Source organism: Panulirus ornatus, chromosome 4 (assembly GCF_036320965.1).
Source record: "Panulirus ornatus isolate Po-2019 chromosome 4, ASM3632096v1, whole genome shotgun sequence".
Classification (NCBI taxonomy): domain Eukaryota; kingdom Metazoa; phylum Arthropoda; class Malacostraca; order Decapoda; family Palinuridae; genus Panulirus; species Panulirus ornatus.
In genome coordinates this window covers 9,003,396-9,026,910 of record NC_092227.1, presented here as the reverse complement: position 1 = coordinate 9,026,910, position 23,515 = coordinate 9,003,396, and the positions used below count along the sequence as shown (strand labels likewise).

General features: G+C 47.6%; 1 protein-coding gene across 5 annotated transcripts in view; it reads right to left on the bottom strand.

The window, feature by feature from the left end:
* LOC139765626 (BAI1-associated protein 3-like) overlaps nt 1-23,515 on the bottom strand; it is a 463,094-nt gene that overhangs the window by 250,211 nt on the left and 189,368 nt on the right. For all 5 annotated transcript variants that reach the window (XR_011716708.1, XM_071693318.1, XM_071693310.1 and 2 more), the window contains exon 2: nt 7,611-7,779. Coding sequence is in view for 4 of the 5 variants with exons in the window: in XM_071693318.1 (XP_071549419.1) it covers nt 7,611-7,779 (169 nt within the window). In the remaining variant the exon portion in view is untranslated. The remainder of the gene's footprint in view (nt 1-7,610; nt 7,780-23,515) is intronic.

Genomic DNA, 23,515 nt, shown 5'->3' with positions numbered 1-23,515 from the left:
GGGACACTCAACCCTCACCTGGGTTGATACAGGTCAGGTGTGGGGACACTCAACCCTCACCTGGGTTGATACAGGTGAGGTGTGGGGAGACTCAACCCTCACCTGGGCATTATTACCATCGAACAACGGATGACAACAAAATTCCTCTGAAATTAGAAATAGTTTGATATGCGGACATTGTGGGAGACAGTCTAATACCTTATCGCTAATTGGCTCAGGAAAATACCTTAAATGGTTAGCAGAACTGGTAGACTCGTTCACCGGGCCTTGTTTACCATATCTAAACACTCAATCAGCAATTCACAGGATGAACACAGATTCATACGTGTAGATTACATATGTCTGGGGTTGAATATCTTTTGGAAGACTATGATTAAGATTCAACAAGCGGTCGATCGTCACTAGATCAATAGACTTAATATTTCATTGCAATACTAAGTCTATGAGACACAGAATAGGCCACACGGAGGACATGAAGGTCTAGAATTTGGTGCAACGCCACTAGCACAATGCCATCCAAACGTATGCAAATCAGGAGAGTCTGTGTACGCTAACTTCGCCTGGAACCCTCTGTTCTTGTTGACCTCTGTCAAGCACGCGCGAGTCACGTGGTGGTGATGGTGATGATGATGGTCCGTCATCCCTACGCAAAACTCGGTCTATTAAACACCAAGAGGCGAACGAGTCTGGACGTGGTGTCATTTGTTTTGGTACTACGTCAAACGCTACTCTTCCATGGTCCGCTGTCTGGCTCTCTCTCTCTCTCTCTCTCTCTCTCTCTCTCTCTCTCTCTCTCTCTCTCTCTCTCTCTCTCTCTCTCTCTCTCTCTCTCTCTCACGCCTGGATCTCCTCAGCAAGAACCTAACCTAACCTAACCTAACCTAACCTACGGAACCTCCACATATCCTCAACACAGAAGGATACTGTGTCATATTTATCATGGCCCGTGGGACTCCTACTGACCTCTCTCCCATCACATCCTGCAGGACTCTCACCACTCCTTCAGCGGGACATCACACTCATCACAACCGCAGGAAAATGACCCGACCTCCTTCCTCTTTCCTCAGCAGGATACCATCCCACACTGTCACCCACAACCTGTAGGATTCCCCACCTCCTCCTTACAAGGATTCCACCCCACACTGTCACCCACAACCTGTAGGATTCCCCACCTCCTCCTTACAAGGATTCCACCCCACACTGTCACCCACAACCTGTAGGATTCCCCACCTCCTCCTTACAAGGATTCCACCCCACACTGTCACCCACAACCTGTAGGATTCCCCACCTCCTCCTCAGAAGGATTCTACCCCACACTGTCGCCCACAACCTGTAGGATTCCCCACCTCCTCCTTACAAGGACACCACCACAACCACAGCCTGTAGGACTCCCCCACCTCCTCTCCTGAGCAGGACACCATCACAAGACACATATCCCGCAGGACGTCGAGGTCCGCCACACCACCGTCAGCCAGCGTCCTGCAGAGCATCACAGGATGTGATTCCCCCTGAGGTGGCTGTAAGTGGATTCCATTGAGGGAGTTTGATTGATGCCCCAGCACACACACACACACACACACACACACACACACACACACACACACACACACACACACCTGCCTAGGGAGGGAGCAATGTCGGGCAAGGGAGGTAAGATGCCTGTGGAGAGAGAGAGAGAGAGAGAGAGAGAGAGAGAGAGAGAGAGAGAGAGAGAGAGAGAGAGAGAGAGAGAGAGAGAGAGAGAGAGAGAGATTGATCGTCCCATCCTGGGTGGTTGCTGCTGCTGGTAAATGTGCTCGCCAATGCCTGTTGTTGTCCCACCTACCCACCGACTTCCCCCTCTTGGCAACGAGCACAACTGAGATTAGCATGTCTTCTGTTGATACAGGTGAGGTGTGGGGAGACTCAACCCTCACCTGGGCATTATTACCATCGAACAACGGATGACAACAAAATTCCTCTGAAATTAGAAATAGTTTGATATGCGGACATTGTGGGAGACAGTCTAATACCTTATCGCTAATTGGCTCAGGAAAATACCTTAAATGGTTAGCAGTACTGGTAGGCTCGTTCACCGGGCCTTGTCTACCATATCTAAGCACTCAATCAGCAATTCACAGGATGAACACAGATTCATACGTGTAGATTACATATGTCTGGGGTTAAATATCTTTTGGAAGACTATGATTAAGATTCAACAAGCGGTCGATCGTCACTAGATCAATAGACTTAATATTTCATTGCAATACTAAGTCTATGAGACACAGAATAGGCCACACGGAGGATATGAAAGTCTAGAATTTGGTGCAACGCCACTAGCACAATGCCATCCAGACGTATGCAAATCAGGAGAGTCTGTGCACGCTATCTTCGCCTGGAGCCCTCTGTTCTTGTTTACCTCTGTCAAGCACGCGCGAGTCACGTGGTGGTGATGGTGATGATGATGGTCCGTCATCCCTACGCAAAACTCGGTCTACTAAACACCAAGAATTCGAACGAGTCTGGACGTGGTGTCATTTGTTTTGGTACTACGTCAAACGCTACTCTTCAATGGTCCGCTGTCTGGCTCTCTCTCTCTCTCTCTCTCTCTCTCTCTCTCTCTCTCTCTCTCTCTCTCTCTCTCTCTCTCTCTCTCTCTCTCTCTCTCTCTCTCTCTTTCTTGGGCGACGTCTCGTACGCACCCCACAAGCCTGTCGTCTGGCAAACGATTTCTTTACCATAACCTCGAACTGGTAAGTTACAAGGCGGACCGTCTGGTCTTTTAGACGTCCTTCCTTCATCTCCTGGCTTACTCGGGAGCGAGCGCCAGAGGTGGTCGCCAAGACACGAGCGGCCAAAAGAAGAGCCAGCCATCTGGTGGCCGAATCTGGCTATGAAAACACGGATTCCCTGAGCTGAATGTCACCATCGGGAGCTCTGTGTTCGGGCCCAATTAACCCTCATACGGGAGGGCGGGTGGGTTTGGGGAGGGACCATTAATACGACATCAAGAGAGCTTAATGAGGTGGGATATGTTGGGAAACACGATGAATACAAACTATGGAATAGCCTCTGTCTCATTTCATTGCCTATATATATATATATATATATATATATATATATATATATATATATATATATATATATATATATATATATATATATATATATACGTATATATATATATATACATATATCTCATGCCATCCAATGCCTTTGAAATAGGGTTACGTGGGGTAATTACAAAGCCAAATGACATGAAATGCCAACAACACAACTGAATATTGGATATTTCTATGAATTATACGTTGTTTCACATCACTGGTGGCCGATGTATATACGTCCAATGTATGTACGTCATCTGTATCCTTTTTTTTGTATTGGTGGTGCAAGAGTATATAGTGTTGAATAGTCTTTTCACATCGAATGGAGAGCGTACATCCTCCCCTGTATAATGTACCTGTTTCTCCTTGGCTGATAAAATCGACACCATTTGAATTCCGTTACTTTGGTGCGGTGTATGTTAATTCAGTGTTATATTCAGGACTTCTTAACTGGTAAATGTTAATAATTCTAAATTGCTGCTAAATGTTAATTCTTTCTATCAGCGAGTGGAGGGTCATTTTCAATATATCAATATTGCAATTTCTATATTTTTTTTTTCCAAGAGTATTCTTACCACCAGTACTGCTACACCATATTATACATATCCCTCTTCACCTCCACTGTATACAATACGCTTCCATGGTTCCATTCGCTGCCATGTCCGCTCCCAGATATCTAAAACACCACTTTCTCCAGTTTTTTCTCTCTCTCCATCCAACTAACCCGTACCTCAACCCTGCTGAAACTAATAACCTTGTTTTTATTCACATCTATTCTCAACTTTCTCCTTTCACACACTCTTCAATACTCAGTTACCAACTTTATATACATATATATATATATATATATATATATATATATATATATATATATATATATATATATATATATATATATATATACATTTTTCGACCACTTAAGTTGCACGTTGCACATAGCTACGAGAGGTTGAAAGTCACATTCATATGTAACAATTATCTTCAAGGAACGAGAAAATTTACATTCATATTAGTTATTTTATCAATCATAAATTCCATTATTCATGATTAACTTTTTCCTTTGAGCAACGTCCGTGTATCAGCATTTCATTTGACATTCATCACCGTAAATGTTGATGAGTATCGGAATGAATGAAAAAAAAATATGTATGACATCTTTCCTCAGTGAAAGCACGAGTGAATGCTGTATCAAAAGCTTGTGTGTAACACTCACGTCTGCTTCCGTTCTCACAGTCTCCAGTGCTTCTGAATACACACGCACACGTATATATAGCGTTACTGTAACGTCACATTAACGAAAATGCTTTGAGTATGGACTTACTCTTCAAATGTTGGAAAAACTGGTAAGAAAAAAGATAAAAAAAAAAATTATTGGAAGAAATATCTTCATCTATGCGTTTCAGTAAAAGCTGAGATCACGTTCAGATCTGAGACTGAGGCTCATTCATCCAGGGAGTAACTTGCCTGGGAAGTCTTCCAGCCTTTGAGATGGTTGTGGCATAACCTCCCCATCCACCCATCCATCTATCCTGCTCATGTATGTCTCAGCAGGTCGACTTGTGGTTTATGGCCGGGAAGGAAACGTGACCTGTTGTTGCTTGCTTGCCTCTCTCTCTCTCTCTCTCTCTCTCTCTCTCTCTCTCTCTCTCTCTCTCTCTCTCTCTCTCTCTCTCCCTCATCACCTTTATAACCACAAAGATGCAGGAGGGTTCGTCAGACTGTGTGGTAAGTATGTTATTAATCCTATAATCAATGCCGATACATCACACAAGATTAGAGGAAGGAATGGATCCATTTCGACAGAAAACGGACACCAATGGGAAAGAAAATGGATCCATTTCGACAGAAAACGGACACTAAGGGGAAAGAAAAATAGTGGTTCGTTGATACATGGGGGGTTTTCATGTTTGTTTTTTTCTATCTTGCTCATTTCTTCATTAATCTTCCTTGTCTTTTTTCCTTAGTATTCTTATTTTTTGGCGTTTTTTTTCCCTTTAACATGCAGACACGTCTCACACATGTATCACACGATTCTGTCGAGTTTTATCCACACGCGTAGTCTTAAAGTCCAGACACCATCATAATCACGAAAAGAAAAAAAAATCTCTTCAAAGAAATATTCGTGATGGAAGAGATATTCGTGATAAGAAATATTCGTGATCACTCGATCTTTTGTGAGGGAGAGACGACCTTCTGTATCACTTTTACCCTCGCGATGGCTTGTCTCACATGCACAGTGAGAATACGTGATCTCAAAATATTCTTCACATCTGATGAAAGTGTTAAGGATTTCCTTTGATGGCCATAGCTTGACCTTGACGGCCTTATTGACCCTGGCAGTAGGTAGGTATAAACCCGAGTTGGCTTTACCTTCCAAAACCCACACAGTCATTCCATGTACGTGGAGATACAGAGGACTACAAGGTGATGCTAACACCAGCATACCACAGGGTCTCTTTGATGCTAACTGTCACAGGAGGAGAGATCAGTAACAGACAGCTCAGTTGTGGAAATAGGAAAACAAGCGACTATATGTCGTGGAGAAATACCTATAAACTTTACGACCACAAAGGCGCAAATGATACAAGTCGTAGACTTGAAACGACTTCTCGATCCTCCTTTTGATTCCTTTCTCTGACGTTGCTTTCAAACGGAAGACGCTTATTGGTAAACCATTCCATATACTACCACTCCCACTGATGAGGGTCTATTTTCCTTCAAAATTTAAACAACGTATCCGAATGTTTGCATCGATAACTACAATTGAAATATGAGTGACTCAAGTTTATCAGTAACGTTAAGAAAAGAAAAAAAAAAAAAGATATGAGGTACTGTAGATAGATCTCTATCTCACACCTGGACAACAAGTGAAATGGTTTTAGTTTCTGATCTCACACTCGACGTTTACAAATGGGATCATTTAAACAAGCCTGTGCTGTAAAGGAGATACAGACCATCTAACTGACCACAACGGAGCCAGGACCTTTGTCATCTGTCCCACCTCTGCGATTCACTTCGTCTCCCACAGTGTCATCCCCTGATACGTCAATACAACACAGCATAACGTCGATATATACCGAGAGAATCCCCTCGGATGCCCTTGCCAGCATCGTCCATTACCGAGTCATATTGGTGTGAGCTACGTTGCTGCAGACTGATTAAAGCAAATGGCCTGTCCACAGTGAGGCTGGGGGCAGGCGGAGGGCAACAGAACATCACAATAGCCCAGTTGTTCCCGTGAGATCTGTTAGTCCACCTGCAGAGGGCAATTTCACCACCAAGACGTGGGTGAATAAGCAGTGAGGTACTATGATCCCGTAACTCCTACAGGAACTGTCTGGTCTGGTATCTCATCCTGAGAAAATGTCCTCATGAAAACCAAGTGGTTATGTCAGTTGTCTGCTCCCAGTGGCATCTCTGAGACCTGTCAGGTCTTCCATCTGCAGGAGGTAACCAAGACGTGGCTGGAGGGGTTGGTTCTCCTCAGAGCATCACTATAATCCACTCCTTTTGTACTTTTAGTTCCAAGTTTGTGTCTTTCCTCCCCCATCTGGACAAAATAACTCCAAGAAAGGTTATTGTGGTAGAGCAAGGCTATAGCCTCGTTCTTATCTACTCTCCCGGTTAACTTTTACCTCATAGCGAAGAACCATCACCAACACATTATCACTATAACAGCAGTAGTATATCCCAATGGCTCCTCTTAGATGGGCCAGCTCTCCCTAGCGGGGAGCAACACCGTGGCGAAGCCAGGCCAGCAGAACAGGAGTTAATGCTCTGATCAACTCTCCTCCAAGCCTACACTATGGGGCCAGGACCACTACAGAAAGGCCAGGGAACACAGCAACTCTATAGTCGCTACTGTAAGACCTGTTTCCCCCCTCCTCTTACTCTCTCATAGGATGATCACCTGCGCCAAAGCCTTTTTTCCTACGATATATACTGTTTGTTAAACAATACGTTTGTTAAACAATACGTTTATGCATCAGACTTGCTTGCTCCTCTCTGGCAGACACACTACTGCTATATCAAAGGCATGAGAGTGTTTGAAGTCTGAGCCAATCACATCAGTCTTGGTATGATGTCTCGTTGGTATACCGTGACGTAGGAGGCACGTCATGTCTGGTTTAAACATCTGTGATCCACATGATCACCCCAAGTGCGACGTGGTGATGTTTCAAAATGGATTATGAGCCACTCACATTCTCCTCCCCTCCCCTCTTCCAGCAACTTTGAAGATCTTAATTCCAAGTTCATAATCACTTGTAAATTTAGAAAGTACGAGAGGAATCAAATGCAGTACATTATTAGATATCTTAACTTATGAAAACTACAAACAACATAAGAGAAATAAATAGTTGCTGTAGCTACCACACACACACACACACACACACACACACACACACACACACACACACACACACATACAACTCAGCTACAACACCTCACTCCACAAAGTTGCAGGGTAAGTACATCCAAGATTCTATTTCTACGTTTATACATACAAGGTAGAAAATAATGACTGACCTCTGCTTTGCTGAGGCGAAACTCGGTCTTCCTGAGGGAGGCGAGAACCTCTGGAGCCACGTCCCTGGAACCCTGGCGGCCTTGGGCCCTCAGGCTCCTAAGGGCCTCGCTGTGCCGCCACCCAAGCGAGGTGAACTGCTCCAGCCAGCCACCATCTCGCTCGCACACCCTGCAACACCAACACCTCCGTTACTCCCTTCGTCGTCAACGCCGTCAGGAATTACCTGGGGCACCAACAGCGTTAAGAAAGAAATATGTAATATATAAATACGACTTACCTCATTCGTAACCCAGTGGTCAAGTCCTACGCCAGCGCCAGCAACAAAGGGCTTCTCCCGGACACTAAGTTATACCGTATTGAAGGTTAGTTTTGCTGGAAGACTTATTTCACCCAGTTCTTGCATTATTCAACCTCGTACACCAACAGGACCAGCCACAAATGTGTGTGTATATATATATATATATATATATATATATATATATATATATATATATATATATATATTATTCTTTTTTGTTTTATTATACTTTGTCGCTGTCTCCCGCGTTAGCGAGGTAGCGCAAGGAAACAGACGAAAGAATATGGTTAGGTTAAGGTGTCTTTCATGGCTTTCTCCCGTATTGAACCTCTTACGCTATTCACACTCTGGCCAAAATTTTTACTCGACAGTCTCTTCACTACTTCTCTTCATCCCCTCAGTCTAATACTCGCTCTTTTTTTTTTCTCTCTCTCACATTAAACAAATTTCTGCACTCAGTTCGCACCCGTGTCTCATCCCTGGGTGGAGAACCAGTAACGTGGATAAATGGAACAGTGCAAAGGCATAATTACGACTTACATTTCTGTCTAAATCTCACTCGTTTTGCTTCAAAACTCTACAGTTCAAAATCTTGCGATTCTACACACATGTTAGGCATAACAGTGTCCTACATTAAACTCAAGAAGTCCAATATATACGGAACAAAACCTGCCTCCCGAAAGCACAGATAAGTGTTGTGATGGCGTCGCATTTAGTTTCCTAATTCACAGCTCTTCCATAATCCACGGGAGGTCTTATTCGGCGCTGTATAGAGTTCTACATGCATGTCTGGTGTATAGCCCTTCCTCTACTTGTTATTCGAGTGGAATCAGAAGCCTTGCACCTTCGTAAATGTCTTGTGACTGTCACTTGTTTTCCAACCATTGCTCTCCCTCCCTCCGCCCTGATCTTAATTCCCCTTAACTCACTTCTACAGGTATGGCTTCCGCCGCTGTTGTCGTGGGATTTTCGCGTGTGTTCTCACCCATAAAACCTGGATCCATGGTACGCAACTGGCTGGTCATTCCCACAGTGTTACGTGTAGACCAGCCACGCGAACACTGGCCTTTCTGATTTCTCTTTTTTTTTTTTTACCTCACACAAATGCGAAGCTGAGGAGTTCCTTCGCCTTCACTGCCTATCCTCCTTCTTCATATATCCTTTCCACCTTCAACAGTCAGCTGTACGAGCACTAGAGGAGCTTACATTAAACTCCTGTATTTGCTTCATTTTTCTTTCATTTACTCATCATTTTTCCTTTCACCATACGTGGCATCGACAAGGGCATATATATATATATATATATATATATATATATATATATATATATATATATATATATATATATATATATATATATATATCTTTGGCTCATGTAATGTCCGCTGCTAAAAAAGTTAGACTTCGCTACGATGAGCGGGCACGAAGAACCCAATACGACCTCGCTTGAACGAAGCAACATTCACGATGGCCTCATATTACTAGCGAACGTTGGTCGTGACGCACCGTCAGTAGCACTGCCACGGATCCCTTTGACGACCGCCTACCTTCTAAGTTAGGACGGTCACTCAGCAGTACAGGGCACGTACTGTGGAGTCTGCATCGGCAAAGCGTCCCTACGTTCACAATGATCTCCTCTCAGTCGGACTGGGCACCTGTTCTGGCAACCAAATGACAACAAATACTTGAAACGAAAGATCACGAAAAGAAAACTATATCTTTTTTGTCCTCTTTTTTTTGTGTCGACCCTCAGTGTCACTGATCACTGACTGTGACACGCCCTTACTGGCATAGACCCCATGTTGGCAAGACCCCCTCTGGGTGTTGTTGTGACGAGCCCCTCACGCGATAACAAGCCCTGGCGTTATTTGCCCCCTTCAGCAGTGCTTCAGCAGTGTTGTGATGGGCCCCCACTTCTTTCAGAGAACCCCCGGTGTCTACCCTGTTCTATTGCCTATACCATAGGGTGGAGAGCTGAAATAACACACCCTGCCTAAACTACGAGAAACTACCGGGTGAAGCATCCTTTCGTTTCCCAAACGATCCCAATTAAGGCAATTACTAGAGCTCGGGAACCGTACGAATTGAGGGAGAAGGAATAGAGAGGAAGAATAAAATCAAACGAGAATTAGGAGGAGGAGGAGGAGGAGAAGGAGGAGAGAGGAAGAAGATAACAGGATATGATAAGGAAAGAGATATAGATATGAAGAGAGAGAGAGACGGGGACAGGAAGGAACTTTTCAAGGAGGAGGAAAGAGTCGTGGATACGATTAAGGGAGGGAGTGGAAGGTGAGTTCTGCGTCATGTCTTGTCGGGTGATGGATGAACTGCTTCATAATTTAGCGAGCACTTACCAGGTATTTGCTGCTACGCTTGTAAGAGATGATTATCCTTTACCTGCTCACTTTCCTCCTCCTCAAACTCATTTATACTTCCTCTTCTACTTCTGTCCAGCTCATTCCTGGTTTTATGTATCCTCGCCTCTCCATTCTCTGATGCCTTGGAAATGCTCACCTGTGTGGGTACGGGAGTGTATGTGTGCTTTAAGAGATCTGTGAGCCACTCGTCCTATCGTATGGCAATTGCGAAGACTCGCCTGGGACGTGGGGGATGATGTGGACGCTCCTCTTAACAGAGTTTTCACACTTAGTTACTCTTGACTTTTATACTTTGCACACTGATCCCTAGAAACACACCAACATACCTATCAAATGAAACAGGGGTAGAGTTCCCTCGGTCTGAAGTTCACTTGGTCCAGAGTTCCCTTGGTCTGGAGTTCACTCGGTCCAGAGTTCCTTGGTCTGGAGTTCACTCGGTCCAGAGTTCCTTGGTCTGGAGTTCACTCGGTCCAGAGTTCCCTCGGTCTGAAGTTCACTTGGTCCAGAGTTCCTTGGTCTGGAGTTCACTCGGTCCAGAGTTCCCTCGGTCTGAAGTTCACTTGGTCCAGAGTTCCCTCGGTCTGAAGTTCACTTGGTCCAGAGTTCCCTTGGTCTGGAGTTCACTTGGTCCAGAGTTCCTTGGTCTGGAGTTCACTCGGTCCAGAGTTCCCTCGGTCTGAAGTTCACTTGGTCCAGAGTTCCTTGGTCTGGAGTTCACTCGGTCCAGAGTTCCTTGGTCTGGAGTTCACTTGGTCCAGAGTTCCCTCGGTCTGAAGTTCACTTGGTCCAGAGTTCCTTGGTCTGGAGTTCACTCGGTCCAGAGTTCCCTCGGTCTGAAGTTCACTTGGTCCAGAGTTCCTTGGTCTGGAGTTCACTCGGTCCAGAGTTCCCTTGGTCTGGAGTTCACTTGGTCCAGAGTTCCTTGGTCTGGAGTTCACTCGGTCCAGAGTTCCTTGGTCTGGAGTTCACTCGGTCCAGAGTTCCCTCGGTCTGAAGTTCACTTGGTCCAGAGTTCCCTCGGTCTGAAGTTCACTTGGTCCAGAGTTCCCTCGGTCTGAAGTTCACTTGGTCCAGAGTTCCCTCGGTCTGAAGTTCACTTGGTCCAGAGTTCCTTGGTCTGGAGTTCACTTGGTCCAGAGTTCCTTGGTCTGGAGTTCACTTGGTCCAGAGTTCCCTTGGTCTGGAGTTCACTCGGTCCAGAGTTCCCTCGGTCTGAAGTTCACTTGGTCCAGAGTTCCCTCGGTCTGAAGTTCACTTGGTCCAGAGTTCCTTGGTCTGGAGTTCACTCGGTCCAGAGTTCCCTCGGTCTGAAGTTCACTTGGTCCAGAGTTCCCTCGGTCTGAAGTTCACTTGGTCCAGAGTTCCTTGGTCTGGAGTTCACTCGGTCCAGAGTTCCTTGGTCTGGAGTTCACTCGGTCCAGAGTTCCTTGGTCTGGAGTTCACTTGGTCCAGAGTTCCTTGGTCTGGAGTTCACTTGGTCCAGAGTTCCCTCGGTCTGAAGTTCACTTGGTCCAGAGTTCCCTTGGTCTGGAGTTCACTTGGTCCAGAGTTCCCTTGGTCTGGAGTTCACTCGGTCCAGAGTTCCCTCGGTCTGAAGTTCACTTGGTCCAGAGTTCCTTGGTCTGGAGTTCACTCGGTCCAGAGTTCCTTGGTCTGGAGTTCACTTGGTCCAGAGTTCCCTTGGTCTGGAGTTCACTCGGTCCAGAGTTCCTTGGTCTGGAGTTCACTTGGTCCAGAGTTCCCTCGGTCTGAAGTTCACTTGGTCCAGAGTTCCCTCGGTCTGAAGTTCACTTGGTCCAGAGTTCCCTCGGTCTGAAGTTCACTTGGTCCAGAGTTCCCTCGGTCTGAAGTTCACTTGGTCCAGAGTTCCCTCGGTCTGAAGTTCACTTGGTCCAGAGTTCCCTCGGTCTGAAGTTCACTTGGTCCAGAGTTCCCTCGGTCTGAAGTTCACTTGGTCCAGAGTTCCTTGGTCTGGAGTTCACTCGGTCCAGAGTTCCTTGGTCTGGAGTTCACTCGGTCCAGAGTTCCCTCGGTCTGAAGTTCACTTGGTCCAGAGTTCCCTCGGTCTGAAGTTCACTTGGTCCAGAGTTCCCTCGGTCTGAAGTTCACTTGGTCCAGAGTTCCTTGGTCTGGAGTTCACTCGGTCCAGAGTTCCTTGGTCTGGAGTTCACTCGGTCCAGAGTTCCCTCGGTCTGAAGTTCACTTGGTCCAGAGTTCCTTGGTCTGGAGTTCACTCGGTCCAGAGTTCCTTGGTCTGGAGTTCACTTGGTCCAGAGTTCCTTGGTCTGGAGTTCACTCGGTCCAGAGTTCCTTGGTCTGGAGTTCACTTGGTCCAGAGTTCCTTGGTCTGGAGTTCACTTGGTCCAGAGTTCCTTGGTCTGGAGTTCACTCGGTCCAGAGTTCCCTCGGTCTGAAGTTCACTTGGTCCAGAGTTCCCTTGGTCTGGAGTTCACTTGGTCCAGAGTTCCTTGGTCTGGAGTTCACTCGGTCCAGAGTTCCCTTGGTCTGGAGTTCACTTGGTCCAGAGTTCCTTGGTCTGGAGTTCACTCGGTCCAGAGTTCCTTGGTCTGGAGTTCACTCGGTCCAGAGTTCCTTGGTCTGGAGTTCACTTGGTCCAGAGTTCCCTTGGTCTGGAGTTCACTTGGTCCAGAGTTCCCTCGGTCTGAAGTTCACTTGGTCCAGAGTTCCCTTGGTCTGGAGTTCACTTGGTCCAGAGTTCCCTCGGTCTGAAGTTCACTTGGTCCAGAGTTCCCTCGGTCTGAAGTTCACTTGGTCCAGAGTTCCCTCGGTCTGAAGTTCACTTGGTCCAGAGTTCCCTCGGTCTGAAGTTCACTTGGTCCAGAGTTCCCTCGGTCTGAAGTTCACTTGGTCCAGAGTTCCTTGGTCTGGAGTTCACTCGGTCCAGAGTTCCTTGGTCTGGAGTTCACTTGGTCCAGAGTTCCCTCGGTCTGAAGTTCACTTGGTCCAGAGTTCCCTCGGTCTGAAGTTCACTTGGTCCAGAGTTCCCTCGGTCTGAAGTTCACTTGGTCCAGAGTTCCTTGGTCTGGAGTTCACTCGGTCCAGAGTTCCCTCGGTCTGAAGTTCACTTGGTCCAGAGTTCCCTCGGTCTGAAGTTCACTTGGTCCAGAGTTCCCTCGGTCTGAAGTTCACTTGGTCCAGAGTTCCTTGGTCTGGAGTTCACTCGGTCCAGAGTTCCTTGGTCTGGAGTTCACTCGGTCCAGAGTTCCCTCGGTCTGAAGTTCACTTGGTCCAGAGTTCCTTGGTCTGGAGTTCACTTGGTCCAGAGTTCCCTTGGTCTGGAGTTCACTTGGTCCAGAGTTCCTTGGTCTGGAGTTCACTTGGTCCAGAGTTCCTTGGTCTGGAGTTCACTCGGTCCAGAGTTCCTTGGTCTGGAGTTCACTCGGTCCAGAGTTCCTTGGTCTGGAGTTCACTCGGTCCAGAGTTCCTTGGTCTGGAGTTCACTCGGTCCAGAGTTCCTTGGTCTGGAGTTCACTTGGTCCAGAGTTCCTTGGTCTGGAGTTCACTTGGTCCAGAGTTCCCTCGGTCTGAAGTTCACTTGGTCCAGAGTTCCCTCGGTCTGAAGTTCACTTGGTCCAGAGTTCCCTCGGTCTGAAGTTCACTTGGTCCAGAGTTCCCTCGGTCTGAAGTTCACTTGGTCCAGAGTTCCTTGGTCTGGAGTTCACTCGGTCCAGAGTTCCCTCGGTCTGAAGTTCACTTGGTCCAGAGTTCCTTGGTCTGGAGTTCACTCGGTCCAGAGTTCCCTCGGTCTGAAGTTCACTTGGTCCAGAGTTCCTTGGTCTGGAGTTCACTCGGTCCAGAGTTCCCTCGGTCTGAAGTTCACTTGGTCCAGAGTTCCCTCGGTCTGAAGTTCACTTGGTCCAGAGTTCCCTCGGTCTGAAGTTCACTTGGTCCAGAGTTCCCTTGGTCTGGAGTTCACTTGGTCCAGAGTTCCTTGGTCTGGAGTTCACTCGGTCCAGAGTTCCCTTGGTCTGGAGTTCACTTGGTCCAGAGTTCCTTGGTCTGGAGTTCACTCGGTCCAGAGTTCCTTGGTCTGGAGTTCACTTGGTCCAGAGTTCCTTGGTCTGGAGTTCACTCGGTCCAGAGTTCCCTTGGTCTGGAGTTCACTCGGTCCAGAGTTCCCTTGGTCTGGAGTTCACTCGGTCCAGAGTTCCCTTGGTCTGGAGTTCACTTGGTCCAGAGTTCCCTCGGTCTGAAGTTCACTTGGTCCAGAGTTCCTTGGTCTGGAGTTCACTCGGTCCAGAGTTCCCTCGGTCTGAAGTTCACTTGGTCCAGAGTTCCCTTGGTCTGGAGTTCACTCGGTCCAGAGTTCCCTCGGTCTGAAGTTCACTTGGTCCAGAGTTCCTTGGTCTGGAGTTCACTCGGTCCAGAGTTCCCTCGGTCTGAAGTTCACTTGGTCCAGAGTTCCCTCGGTCTGAAGTTCACTTGGTCCAGAGTTCCTTGGTCTGGAGTTCACTTGGTCCAGAGTTCCTTGGTCTGGAGTTCACTCGGTCCAGAGTTCCCTCGGTCTGAAGTTCACTTGGTCCAGAGTTCCTTGGTCTGGAGTTCACTTGGTCCAGAGTTCCTTGGTCTGGAGTTCACTCGGTCCAGAGTTCCTTGGTCTGGAGTTCACTCGGTCCAGAGTTCCCTCGGTCTGAAGTTCACTTGGTCCAGAGTTCCTTGGTCTGGAGTTCACTCGGTCCAGAGTTCCCTCGGTCTGAAGTTCACTTGGTCCAGAGTTCCCTCGGTCTGAAGTTCACTTGGTCCAGAGTTCCTTGGTCTGGAGTTCACTCGGTCCAGAGTTCCTTGGTCTGGAGTTCACTTGGTCCAGAGTTCCCTCGGTCTGAAGTTCACTTGGTCCAGAGTTCCCTCGGTCTGAAGTTCACTTGGTCCAGAGTTCCTTGGTCTGGAGTTCACTCGGTCCAGAGTTCCCTCGGTCTGAAGTTCACTTGGTCCAGAGTTCCTTGGTCTGGAGTTCACTCGGTCCAGAGTTCCTTGGTCTGGAGTTCACTCGGTCCAGAGTTCCTTGGTCTGGAGTTCACTCGGTCCAGAGTTCCCTCGGTCTGAAGTTCACTTGGTCCAGAGTTCCTTGGTCTGGAGTTCACTTGGTCCAGAGTTCCTTGGTCTGGAGTTCACTTGGTCCAGAGTTCCCTTGGTCTGGAGTTCACTCGGTCCAGAGTTCCCTCGGTCTGAAGTTCACTTGGTCCAGAGTTCCTTGGTCTGAAGTTCACTTGGTCCAGAGTTCCCTCGGTCTGAAGTTCACTTGGTCCAGAGTTCCCTCGGTCTGAAGTTCACTTGGTCCAGAGTTCCCTCGGTCTGAAGTTCACTTGGTCCAGAGTTCCTTGGTCTGGAGTTCACTCGGTCCAGAGTTCCCTCGGTCTGAAGTTCACTTGGTCCAGAGTTCCTTGGTCTGGAGTTCACTCGGTCCAGAGTTCCTTGGTCTGGAGTTCACTTGGTCCAGAGTTCCCTCGGTCTGAAGTTCACTTGGTCCAGAGTTCCCTCGGTCTGAAGTTCACTTGGTCCAGAGTTCCTTGGTCTGGAGTTCACTCGGTCCAGAGTTCCCTCGGTCTGAAGTTCACTTGGTCCAGAGTTCCCTCGGTCTGAAGTTCACTTGGTCCAGAGTTCCTTGGTCTGGAGTTCACTCGGTCCAGAGTTCCTTGGTCTGGAGTTCACTCGGTCCAGAGTTCCTTGGTCTGGAGTTCACTTGGTCCAGAGTTCCTTGGTCTGGAGTTCACTTGGTCCAGAGTTCCTTGGTCTGGAGTTCACTCGGTCCAGAGTTCCTTGGTCTGGAGTTCACTCGGTCCAGAGTTCCCTCGGTCTGAAGTTCACTTGGTCCAGAGTTCCTTGGTCTGGAGTTCACTTGGTCCAGAGTTCCTTGGTCTGGAGTTCACTTGGTCCAGAGTTCCCTCGGTCTGAAGTTCACTTGGTCCAGAGTTCCCTCGGTCTGAAGTTCACTTGGTCCAGAGTTCCTTGGTCTGGAGTTCACTTGGTCCAGAGTTCCTTGGTCTGGAGTTCACTCGGTCCAGAGTTCCCTTGGTCTGGAGTTCACTTGGTCCAGAGTTCCCTCGGTCTGAAGTTCACTTGGTCCAGAGTTCCTTGGTCTGGAGTTCACTCGGTCCAGAGTTCCCTCGGTCTGAAGTTCACTTGGTCCAGAGTTCCCTCGGTCTGAAGTTCACTTGGTCCAGAGTTCCCTCGGTCTGAAGTTCACTTGGTCCAGAGTTCCTTGGTCTGGAGTTCACTCGGTCCAGAGTTCCCTCGGTCTGAAGTTCACTTGGTCCAGAGTTCCCTCGGTCTGAAGTTCACTTGGTCCAGAGTTCCCTTGGTCTGGAGTTCACTCGGTCCAGAGTTCCCTCGGTCTGAAGTTCACTTGGTCCAGAGTTCCCTCGGTCTGAAGTTCACTTGGTCCAGAGTTCCCTTGGTCTGGAGTTCACTCGGTCCAGAGTTCCCTCGGTCTGAAGTTCACTTGGTCCAGAGTTCCTTGGTCTGGAGTTCACTCGGTCCAGAGTTCCCTTGGTCTGGAGTTCACTCGGTCCAGAGTTCCCTCGGTCTGAAGTTCACTTGGTCCAGAGTTCCTTGGTCTGGAGTTCACTCGGTCCAGAGTTCCTTGGTCTGGAGTTCACTCGGTCCAGAGTTCCCTCGGTCTGAAGTTCACTTGGTCCAGAGTTCCCTCGGTCTGAAGTTCACTTGGTCCAGAGTTCCTTGGTCTGGAGTTCACTCGGTCCAGAGTTCCTTGGTCTGGAGTTCACTCGGTCCAGAGTTCCCTTGGTCTGGAGTTCACTCGGTCCAGAGTTCCTTGGTCTGGAGTTCACTCGGTCCAGAGTTCCCTTGGTCTGAAGTTCACTTGGTCCAGAGTTCCCTTGGTCTGGAGTTCACTCGGTCCAGAGTTCCCTTGGTCTGGAGTTCACTCGGTCCAGAGTTCCCTTGGTCTGAAGTTCACTTGGTCCAGAGTTCCCTTGGTCTGGAGTTCACTCGGTCCAGAGTTCCCTTGGTCTGGAGTTCACTCGGTCCAGAGTTCCCTCGGTCTGAAGTTCACTTGGTCCAGAGTTCCCTTGGTCTGGAGTTCACTCGGTCCAGAGTTCCCTCGGTCTGAAGTTCACTTGGTCCAGAGTTCCCTTGGTCTGGAGTTCACTTGGTCCAGAGTTTCCGGGATCCAGTGTTCCTTTGGTTCGATGGTCCCTTGGTACAAAGTTTCTTTAGCCCTGAGTTTCTTTAGTCCAGAATGCCATTGGTCTACAGTTCCCTGGCAGAGTGTTGCCTGATCTAGACTTTGCTGGATCAGGTTTCAGTTAATTATTAATGTATTTCCCCTTGGGGGAGACAGCGTTCACTAGGTCGTGTTGTATAACGTCTGGGTCCAGCTATCATCTCTCTTCTTCCTTCAACTCTTAATTTTTTTCCATTTCAGTTTGTTTCCCCTCCGACCAAACGTGGCTGGCGTCTTGCCAGGGGAGGAGGAGGAGGAGGAGGAGGAGGAGGAGGAGGAGGTTCTAGTGGGGAGGAGGGTAATATCAACCACACGAGGTGCACCGAACTTCTCCTCCCGGAGCTGAACTCTCCTGAGCGGGGCCACAAAAGTCTCCACCGGACAACCAAGATAACGAAGTTGTATTTTTACCCCAATTTGTTCCAGGCGCTTCCATCGGCAAATAATGTCCTTTCACTACGACAAGAGACCGTTCCACATTGGATCGGGCAGAGAGTCGCGGGATTTAGGGATCCGTGAACGATACTGCGAGCAAACATCGATTGCCTTCATTAGCCTTTCTGTTGCAATACCAGTCATGGGGAAAAAAAATAAATAAAATCTATACCTTTTTTTTTTTTCTTTTCTTCTTCTTCAGTCGAACCTACAGGGTCACGTACCTGACGAGGGGTCACGTACCTGAGGAGAGAGAGAGAGAGAGAGAGAGAGAGAGAGAGAGAGAGAGAGAGAGAGAGAGAGAGAGAGAGAGAGAGAGAGAGAGAGACAGACAGACAGACAGAGAGAGAGAGAGAGAGTCTGAGTGCTTGTGTGGTGAAGGTGTTCAGTTTTTACCTGTACTCTCTTACTCCCGCCTGAAAAACGGAAATTCTCATCATCCACTAATAGTGAGCTGAGCTTAAACGAGGGGTAAAATATCTTCCTTGACTGAGGTTTTTTATTTCATGTCAGTGTAGAGGAGGTTGGGGGTGTGTGTGGTGGTGTACGCTCTTGTGAAGAGGAAAGTGAGATGGCGAGTGGAAAAAAAGGTTGGCGGTTGTAAATGGGGAGGTGGGAAGGTCGTGTGCTGAGGGTTGGAGCGTGTGTGGGAAGTCGTGGAGAGGCTGTAATACGAAGCAGGTCTGCAGGCGACTATGGCAGTGTGGGGAAGAAGTGGGTGGGTGTTTGGAGACCGCAGCGAACATTCACAGGTCTCTAGTTCAGGCATGGAAAGGTTATTGTTTTATGTCTGGCTGTGAAGTGGGTCTGAGGTGATTGGGTAAGGGTCGAATTTGTGCGAATATAGACACAAAGAGACAGGCAGAAGAACAGAAATTCTGTTCCGCTTATACTCATTCATTTACCATACCTTCCAGCCAGACACAGTCCAGAACATAAGCTCAATGCTCTCTTCAGAAAGTTGTTACAAAAATCTAATCCGACGAGGACTATATACACGTATATCAGTCAGAATAGCTCAGTGTATCAAGAAGAGTTATTAGATAATATTCCTTGAGAACACTGGCCAGCATTACCTTGCTATTACTCAACCTACACATGACTGATCTCACTTTACTTTCCCGTTATTCAGAAGTGACAGGACTGACAGGCAAAGCTCTATGATCAGTGACAGAGGGAACCCGTGTTACTCATTCCTGCTCACTTTCCCCACTCCGGATTTGCATTTTTCGTCCTTTACTTTGTACACACGTTCGTGAGACAGGCAGAGTGGCTCGCGAGCGTCGTAGAGGGAGTCTGGATTTACCGTCGTAAGATATGCTCACTGGCTAGTGAACATTGCAAGGGCTACGTTGTGTACACGTTTGATGGATTCGCACAATGAATGGTGAGTGTGATCGGATGGGTGGGTGGCAAGTCCACTTGCCTAACTGGTGAAGGATCGGATCATCCTCTCTCTCATGTTTCCTTATGAAATGTGGAGTCCCTCAGGGTTCTCTCCTTTCTCCTACCCACTTCCTCATTTCTCTTAACTATATCTTTCCTTTATTGCACATCGATTACATGCCTCTTCTATCCTCTCCTCCCCATCCTATCATCCTTTACCTTGCTGGCCCGTCCACTTCCTTGCAAACCCATCCTATCTCCTGCTATTTTTATCTCTAACTATCTACCTCCTTCTCCCCTGAGTTCTTTCCTATCGGTGGGAAGATGACACTGATAGAGAGAGACACACAAAGACTCGGAACAGAGGAATATACACGAGGAATCAAGAACAAAAACCAAGAAAAAAGAGAGATAAATAGGAAGGGGAAAAAAAACTGTTCGACAAGATCTTTTCTTCAAAATCTGATGGTGATGTTGTGGTGCATCCCAGCACTGTGTACACGAACGGGACGACATGGTTCCTGAAGTGGCAAGCACACGACATACATCCCATACACGTCGCGAGGTTCTCCAGAACCACAACCTCACACACACACACACGCAGACGCATGCGCTCTCTCTCTCTCTCTCTCTCTCTCTCTCTCTCTCTCTCTCTCTCTCTCTCTCTCTCTCTCTCTCTCTCTCTCTCTCTCTCTCTCCTGAAACGTCATCTTAACATCCAGCCTGGACGTCATGAAGGATCGGCAGAGCATGGAGGGCTCTGGGTCTCATCACGGTCAGTGTCCCTTCCAGCTCTTTGTCCCACATCCGTTCATCTTCCACGCCTTTAACCTTCCCCACACCCACCCCAACATCCTCTAACCCCCTACCAAGGGAACTCTGCGGTTCACATTACCTTTGGTTCCTCCCTGTCCTGCTAATGTATCTCTCTGTGTCTCTCTTTATATTCACCACTCAAACGTTATCCTCTCCCCGTGTGCAGCGTACCTCTAGAACTTCGCAGGCGGGAGTACAATGGTGTGGTACGGGATTTATTTACTGCTCTCACCTAAGAGACTTATTATGGGGGTGAATAATATTCTTATATACCGAGCCTCTAATCTATTTTGTACGCCGGGTAATTCACACATTTTTCTATGGTATAATTTGAAGGACCCTACGTAATTTTCTGGGGTTTTCTAACTTTTCCCCCTTGGCTGATCAATGGCTTTAGAAAGTCTTTGATTCTACAGTCTACGAATCTCCTGCCACACTTGTTGTTAATCAATATTCGTTTTAAGCGAGTCACGTCGCAACAATGCAATCAGAACAGCTACTACAAGCACGTCGTGGTAGGCCCATACAACACTGTGGTTTTTTTTCCCTTGTAAGACATTTACTGTAAGCACTGTAACAATTTTATACACTGCTGTAGTGTTTCTCTGTACACCTGCAGGGGTGCACACACACACACACACCTGTTGGGGTGCACACACACACCTGTAATGTTTCTCTACACACCTGCAGGGATGCATACACACACACCTGTAATGTTTCTCTATACACCAGCAGGGATGTACACACACATGCAATGTTTCTCTATACACACCTGCAGGGGTGCACACACCTGTAATGTTTCTCTATACACCTGCAGTGGTACTCACATCTGTTTACCGTCTACTTGGGCGTCCAAGGGTGTAACTGTGTTGTTGATGTTAACTCGTACCGTAATCATATTCCACTCTTGTGTCCTTGTGTATACAACTCTGTATCTTTTAAAGGGGGGGTCGTTCTTGTGATCATATACTTCGTTATAAACGACACGAAGAGTTGATTATCATAGTACGCTGAATAAAAGAAAACAGGCTTTTATCGTTTAGTTAATGTTGACAGTCTATTGGGTTTGGTAAAGTGTCAGATGTCAATAGATTTTTTCGGTTGGTCTGTGAGAGAGACAGCATGAGGTAGGAATGATAAGATGTGAATATTCTGTTGATCTGCTTCGTTACCCTGTCATTAAGTGTTCTTCTTCTTGCCCCAGATACTGCTTGGAGACGTTTAAGCTGGGCGTTGTTCGTGGACGTTTACGTTGGGCATTTTTCGTGGACGTTTAAGTTGGGCGTTGTTCGTGGACGTTTAAGTTTGGCGTTGTTCGTAGACGTTTACGTTGGGCATTTTTCGTGGACGTTTAAGTTGGGCATCGTCGTGGAGGACGTTTAAGTTGGGCACTGTTCGTGGACGAAAGAAGTTGGGCGTTGTTCGTGGACGTTTAAGCTGGACATTTTTCGAGGACAAGCCAGCCTCCTGCTGTGAATGCCATGCTCCTGCCCTTGTCCATGTTACATCTCATACATGAATTGTGTGATTTATGTCTTATCATTACCTTTAGTTTCTTAGTCGCGTCTGGCGCGACTGGTCAGAATTTCTGTACCGTCACTCAATACGTCTCACTGCTTCGCCAAACCTGAATATGTCTCAATGCTTCGTCAGACCTGAATATGTCTCAGCTTCGTCAAACCAGAATATGTCTCAATGCTTCGTGAGACCTGAATATGTCTCAGCTTCGCCATACCTGAACATGTCTCATTGCTTCGTCAAACCTGAACACGTTTCATAGCTTCGCCAGACCTGAATATGTCTCATTGCTTCGCCAGACCTGAATATGTCTCATTGCTTCGCCAGACCTGAATATGTCTCAGCTTCGTCAGACACATCTCCTCATTCCGTCAGAACGTACGTAAACTCTGGATCTGTGTGTTCCGTTGATCACGAGTCCCTGCGTGCTCCACAGGCCCTTAGCTGTTCGTCACACTTGAAGGTGCTGGCGAAGCGCTACTCCCGTGCGACGTATTGTTGCGTAAACCTCTCTCTCTCTCTCTCTCTCTCTCTCTCTCGCTCAGGGCCTGGGGTTCCTGTGCGTCGGCCGCCTTGCCTACCGTGGGTCGAGAGAAGACATTTATTTACCTCGAAGTACAATTATTTTTCTTTTATATTTTTGTTTCCTGTAGAGACAAGAACAGACCTATGAATCAGAAGACATCGGAGAGAGAATCGAGGAAGTAGGAGAGAGAGAGAGAGAGAGAGAGAGAGAGAGAGAGAGAGAGAGAGAGAGAGAGAGAGAGAGAGAGAGAGAGAGAGAGAGAGAGAGGCAAGCCTGATCCTGGAGGGGCTCGATCTCAACGAGAGCACTGTAGTCAGGCCAGCTGTACCCGACGGTGTTGACCGGATGGAGAAAAAGGCAATCTAATTTTACGCCGTGGCTTTACCCTGATTACCTCCCTCACTCACTCCCTCTCACATCTGGTCCTCTCCCTTACCACGACACACACACACACACACACACACAATCCTATCCTTCCTGCACACGAAAGCGTATCTTTCGCGCCGTTTCTCACGCACTAACTTTCCTGCAATCGCTCCTCCGGGGCCATTCTTGACCTTAACTTCTCCGCGCGTCACTTGTTGCTGCTGAGGCCCTGCCGTGAGAGAGAGAGAGAGAGAGAGAGAGAGAGAGAGAGAGAGAGAGATGAGGGAGGGTAGGAGGGAGGGAGGTAGAGGGAAGGGGAGGAGAGAGAGGAGGAGAGAGAGAGAGAGAGAGAGAGAGAGAGAGAGAGAGAGAGAGAGAGAGAGAGAGAGAGAGAGAGAGAGAGAGATGAGGGAGGGTAGGAGGGAGGGAGGTAGAGGGAAGGAGAGAGAGAGAGAGAGAGAGAGAGAGAGAGAGAGAGAGAGAGAGAGAGAGAGAGAGAGAGAGAGAGAGAGAGAGAGAGAGAGAGAGAGAGAGAGAGAATCACGAAAATCCCTACCATTACTTGAATCGAATTGTCATCGCCGAACTGGAGCCAGAGCAACAGGTCGTAAATAACGTAACATGTAATTGAGGAAAAAACGAATGAAAATCACCAACACTCACTTCCCTGTCCAGCTGGGGAATGCACCTTTAAGATCTTTCATCAACCAATTCAAAAAATTCTTGTTCGTTTTTCCCCCCGCGCCGTTCCTCACCCCACCCACCCACAAGGTGTCTGCTTTGTATCAAGAAGCAATTGACACCCACGCGATGGTCGTCATGACACATGTGGCCAACGTGAAATTCGACTCTCAAGTAAATATGTAAAATCATGAGAATGAGACACACTGAGGGCAAAAGATCCATACGACTCACGTATCAGAAGTATATTAGCGAGGCAGGACACAATGTGAATTAGGAGGTCGACATAACACCTAACC